The sequence below is a fragment of the Eurytemora carolleeae genome, unplaced genomic scaffold (genome assembly GCF_000591075.1).
Source record: "Eurytemora carolleeae unplaced genomic scaffold, Eaff_2.0 scaffold1047, whole genome shotgun sequence".
NCBI classification, from domain to species: Eukaryota; Metazoa; Arthropoda; class Copepoda; order Calanoida; family Temoridae; genus Eurytemora; species Eurytemora carolleeae.
In genome coordinates this window covers 66,030-72,029 of record NW_019397387.1, presented here as the reverse complement: position 1 = coordinate 72,029, position 6,000 = coordinate 66,030, and the positions used below count along the sequence as shown (strand labels likewise).

General features: G+C 33.3%; 1 protein-coding gene across 1 annotated transcript in view; it reads left to right on the top strand.

Annotated features, from left to right (window-relative positions):
• Positions 1 to 6,000, top strand: part of LOC111714019 (adenylate cyclase type 6) — a 66,131-nt gene that overhangs the window by 47,550 nt on the left and 12,581 nt on the right. The window contains exons 20-25 of the mRNA XM_023489017.1: positions 1,899 to 1,960; positions 2,100 to 2,145; positions 2,784 to 2,877; positions 3,480 to 3,523; positions 5,202 to 5,352; positions 5,552 to 5,613. Of these exons, the coding sequence (XP_023344785.1) occupies positions 1,899 to 1,960; positions 2,100 to 2,145; positions 2,784 to 2,877; positions 3,480 to 3,523; positions 5,202 to 5,352; positions 5,552 to 5,613 (459 nt within the window). The remainder of the gene's footprint in view (positions 1 to 1,898; positions 1,961 to 2,099; positions 2,146 to 2,783; positions 2,878 to 3,479; positions 3,524 to 5,201; positions 5,353 to 5,551; positions 5,614 to 6,000) is intronic.

The following is a 6,000-nucleotide window of genomic DNA, read 5'->3' as shown; positions in this document are numbered from 1 at the left end:
CATCTAGGGACTCCAGTTAAGGTTTATGAATCATCAAAATTTCAAATATTTGTCTCCATCAAAATTCGATCGTCATTAAATTTTTTAAAATTTTGAAAATCCGCGAAATTTTTTGTGAAAATCCGCGAATTATTTTTGTTTTGTTTTACGATGTACACAAAGAGAACATGTTCACAATTAATTTAGGAGATGGGTACGAAGCGCCCTCTAAGGCTAGAAAGAAGGGCGCGAAGCGGCTTGAATTTCTAGTTCTTATATATTTGGGACGGATACGTTCTTTACATAATTCTTATATATTTGGGTCGGATACGTTCTTTACATAATTCTTATATATTTGGGTCGGATACGTTCTTTACATAATTCATATATATTTGGGACGGATACGTTCTTTACATAATTCTTATATATTTGGGACGGATACGTTCTTTACATAATTCTTGTATATTTGGGATGGATACGTTCTTTACATAATTCTTATATGTTTGGGACGGATACGTTCTTTACATAATTCTTATATATTTGGGACGGATACGTTCTTTACATAATTCTTGTACTGTTACCATTTAAAAGAGGTCGAAAATAAAGAAAATGTAAAGCCTTAAACTGATGTGAATAAGTCTACAGAGTATAGGAAAAATATATTTACATTATAAAAAAGAACAAATAATGTTTGAGACTAATGAGTTAAATAAAGCCAGACCTTTTTGGCAGACTCTCCGCCTTTCTTCCGCCTCATATTACGGTTTAAACCTCCTCGTTTTAATTCTTCGCCACGACTAATCATATTTCGAGTTTAGCTTCGCAAACCTTATTTTTCGCTTCCACGTGTTCAAAGCCTGGTGGCCTGAATAGGCCTGAGTATAAAATAGTGAGTTTAACGGCGGCTGGAAGTTCGTTGAAAGCATGATTTCTGGATGGCATCTTTTAACGGACAGAATCTGAATACAATATATCATCCGCCCTACTTTATGTCCAAACTATAGCTATATTCAAAAGAGCTAATAAGCTGTCATGCTTGTAGGCCGGCCTACTTGTAATCCGAGCTTAGCTTCGGGTGAGTATGAGGACTAAGGGGGTTACATCAATGGAATTATCCTTATTCCGAACTACTAACCTCACACTGGTTACATCTTAGCTAGGGCATACAAGTTCTAAACAGAATTCTCGTTTAGGACAGATAAGTTCTATACATAATTCTTGTTTAGGACGGATAAGTTCTATATTCTATACATAATTCTTGTTTAGGATGGATAAGTTCTATACATAATTCTTGTTTAGGACAGATAAGTTCTATACATAATTCTTGTTTAGGACGGATTAGTTCTGTACATAATTCTTGTTTAGGGCGGATAAGTTCTATACATAATGCTTGTTTAGGACGGATAAGTTCTGTACATAATTCTTGTTTAGGACGGATTAGTTCTATACATAATTCTTGTTTATCAAATCAAATCAAATCAAATCAAATATATATATTTTTCCCAAGCCAAAAACATCGAAAATATCATATTTTAAACATATTTATAAACTTGAGACGGGGAGGCATTGATAGCCAGGGGCTGTTTAACACGCAGCCTCCCACTGGAGAGTCAGTTTAGGACGGATAAGTTCTATACATAATTCTTGTTTAGGACGGATAAAGTTCTATATATAATTCTTGTTTAGGACGGATAAGTTCTATACATAATTCTTGTTTATGACAGATAAGTTCTATAAATAATTCTTGTTTAGGACGGATAAGTTCTATACATAATTCTTGTTTATGACAGATAAGTCTATACATAATTCTTGTTTATTACAGATTAGTTCTATACATAATTCTTGTTTAGGACGGATATGTTCTATACATAATTCTTGCTTAGGACATATAAGTTCTATACATAATTATTCTTGTTTAGGACGGATAACAGAACAAAAGTTTTCAGTATCTCTGGAACAATCATTGTTCTTGTAACTGCAGGAATTCATCAATTTAATAATCAATCAACAAATCATGCAATCATCCTTAAATAAATTCAATTGTCTTCCTTTCAAATTTGATTTAAAAATGTCAATGTTCGGATTAGATCTGGGTTTAGATTAAATTGAATGAATTCTAGTGATTATTGTTGACAAGTGGACTTCAGCCCCCAAACTTATCTCCAGGTTTTATACATTTTTATTTTATTTAGGAGCCGGAGTAAAAGTAAAATTTTTAGAATCTTATTTTTCTATATTGATGTTTTTCGGAAAAAAATAGTTTTTATGCGATTTTATTTTGCTTAAAAAGATGTTGGTTACATTTATTGAATTCAATATATTAATAAAACGTTGCAAAATGCGGTTGCTATAATGGGCTAAATATTTTTATGGAAAATTATACTAATCTTATTTTAATTTTCCAATTCTGAAAACAAATCATGAATGAAAACGATCTCCTAAAATAAACCTGCTCTCCGTTATTTTTTTTTTATTTTTTTATTTTTTTAAGATGCTTTCCTGAAATATCATATAATGTAAATATAAATGTAAATAATGTAAATATCAATGTATAATTAAATTTTTTAAATGAACTATATTATAATTTCTCAAACGTCATACGGTGGTCGCCGTTTATTTCAATATAATAAAGACGACTTATCTTTTTAAGTTTTTTTGTTAGCAAGCTTTTTTCGAATTACAAGTGTACAAGTGTGTATCCATGCTGTTTAAAGGCTTGATATAAATCAAAATTGAAATCGAAAGCCGTCTTCATTATATTGATATAATCGATTGCCATTGTAGTAAAAATCTAATATTTTCAGATTTTGTAACTTTTTCTCATCCTCCCGGATCTTGGTTCAACTGCTAGGGATCATCAACGTTGCAGCACTGTTTGCTTGTGTTATCATACCCACGGTAAACATAGTTTTTCTTCTTTTTAAACTTATTTTGTATTTCTGTGCTGTAAATGTACAGAGTTATCCACAAAGAATGAGACTGTGAAGACGACTTGAAACTTGTTTAATATGATTCCAACTATAAATTAAGTCTTCTGCCTTATCTATGGTCTTTAAATGAGTTATTAATTGATTTTGCAAAGAAAGACACAAGTTTACAGTTGCAGAGAATCATGAATATAAGGAAACAGCAAATATAAATTCTGTACAATCGTCTCTGAAGTCTCATCGTTTGTATGTAACCCTGTATAAAGCTGGTTAGAAAGCAAAGCTACAGTAGGATATTATTACTATTGTATTGGTCTGTAGAGAGTGTTTAATTATGTTGCGGATTTTTATAAATCTTCGGTCAAAATGAAAGTAATGTAGTGATTGAGATGTAGGAGCGTTTATTAAAAGGAATTTCATAGATAACAATTCTAATCACATGATTTTTTATAGATTTTATTGACTTTTTTATTCAAAGATCGGATATATAATTCATTTTTTCAAAATTTGTATTTTTTAACCTTTTTTTGTTATTAAAGATAGTTGATGAATTTAAATTCATATTTTTTCTAGTTGGACCTGGATACTGATCGAATAGATGACTGTTTGGACGAGAGGTAAAACTAGGGGGGGCATAGGAACGAATCCGGGGGGGGGGGTAGAAAAAAATAGAGTAGAAATTTACAATACAACTCGATTAACTATTGAAACTCTGTAAAACTCTTTTTGAAATATGTTGAAAATAATAAAACTATTTAAAATATTCTGTTTAATTTGACTGATCAAATACATTTAATTAAAATACTTGCAGTTGATGGTTGATGACAAAAATACCAAAATTATTCTCTAAAATCTCCATTGGTTGAGCATAATTGTAAAACATAAAAACTTTTATTTAGAAAAAGTAAGTTAGAAAACATAAAATAAATATATTTTTTGTTTTGTAAATCCTCAATAGTTTTGAATTTATGAAGATATTACTTGTATATTATCTCCTGTCTATGATCCCTTCTTATTTCTCACTGATATCATGATATATAGGTTTAGATCCCTAGTTTTTCTTCTTAAACCTGACATCATTATTTTCCAGCAATAATAACTTAATTGTGGTAATGGAACAGGGGAATACAGAAGAAAGGGGAAGGGAGAAAGAATTAGGAAGTATTGGCAGTGGATATTGGGAAGGAAGGGGAAGTGGGAAGTAGGGTAAGGAATGGAAAAAGTAAAGTAGGAGGGAGAAATTTGGAAGGGGGGGGTGTTGGAAGGGAAGGGGACTAAGGAGAGTAGAGATGGGGAAAGGGGGAAAGAATGACTATGGAAGGGAGAGATGTAGAGTGCGTAACGAAGGGAGATGGACAAAAAGAAGGGTTAAAAGGGAAAGTGTTGGGGGGGGGGAGGGGGAGTTTAGGAAAAGGGGGATTAAAGCTAGGTTACATTTCTTCTAGTAAGCTAAATTTGGGTTGTTAAAAGTTTCCAACTATTTTAATACTTGTGCAATTTCTATTGGACGATAAAACACGTATAATCTAACTTCTATATCCTTCTGTCTCTTACGCCTGACTCATATAGTTGAAATATATCACGTAAACCCTAAACACTAAATACATGTATCTAACCTGATCCCTATAGTCCAGTATACCATCTAACCTGATCCCTATAGTCCAGTAGATCATCTAACCTGATCCCTATACTCCAGTATACCCTCTAACCTGATCCGTGTACTCCAGTTTATCATCTATCCTGATCCCTATACTCCAAAATATTTCATGAAACCTGATCCCTATACTCCAGTATATCATCTAACCTGATCTCTATACTCCAGTATACCATCTAACCTGATCCCTATACTCCAGTAGACCATCTAACCTGATCCCTATACTCCAGTAGACCATCTAACCTGATCCCTATACTCCAGTATACCATCTAACCTGATCCCTATACTCCAGTAGACCATCTAACCTGATCCCTATACTCCAGCATATCATCTAACCTGATCCCTTTACTCCAGTAGACCATCTAACCTGATCCCTATATACTCCAGTATTTCATCTAACCTAATCCTTGTACTCCAGTTTACCATGTAACCCAATCCTTGTACTCCAGTTTATCATCTAACCTAATCCTTGTACTACAGTATACCATCTATCCTGATCTCTATACTCCAGTATATCATCTAACCTGATCCCTATATACTCCAGTATTTCATCTAACCTGATCCCTATACTCCAAAATATATCATGAAACACAATCCCTATACTCCAGTAAATCATCTAACCTGATCCTTGTGTTCTCCAGGTACAACAAGTCTAACCTGACCCTGGAGCTGTGTGAAACTAGAAACTCTACCTACCTGAAGAATATTCTAGAGAATCTAGGAATAGAATACGGAGATGAATCTACAACTAGAGAAGCTTGTGGTATGCAGTACTCTACACATTTCCCTGAGGTTAGACTTCAGACTTTAATCAAGAGTACCATTAAAGAAGGATAATAAGTAATAATCGTCATTTATCTACGCAGCATTTCTTTAATTTTTTTAAAACCTGACCCCTGGATTTATCGTTGAATTCCTAACTGTATAGCTTACTTTCAAATTATATTTATATATCAATTATAAAATAAGTTATTTACTCTCTATTATTTAGTACATGATGTACTCTATGCTACTGGTTCTTATCTCATGCGCTGTGTTCCAGATGATTATCAGGTACATGAAGATTATTAGAAGGAGAACAAGGAAGGGTACAAGGAAATTACAATCATTGTTTGTCCACATTGTACGTTTTCATTGTGTGTCCTTATTGTGCGTCCTTATTGTGAGTCCTTATTCTGCATCCTTATTGTGCGTCCTTATCGTGAGTGATTATTGTGTGTCCTCATTGGGTGTCCTCATTGTGTGTCCTAATTGTGCGTCCTCATTGTGCGTCCTCTTTTTGCGTCCTTATTGGTGTTCTCATTATGCAACCTCATTTTGTGTTTTCATTGTGTGTCCTCATTGTGCTTCCTTATTGTGTGTCCAGATTGTGTGTCCTCATTGTGTGTCCTCATTGTGCGTCATCATTGTGCGTTGTCATTGTGTCCTCATTGTGCGTCC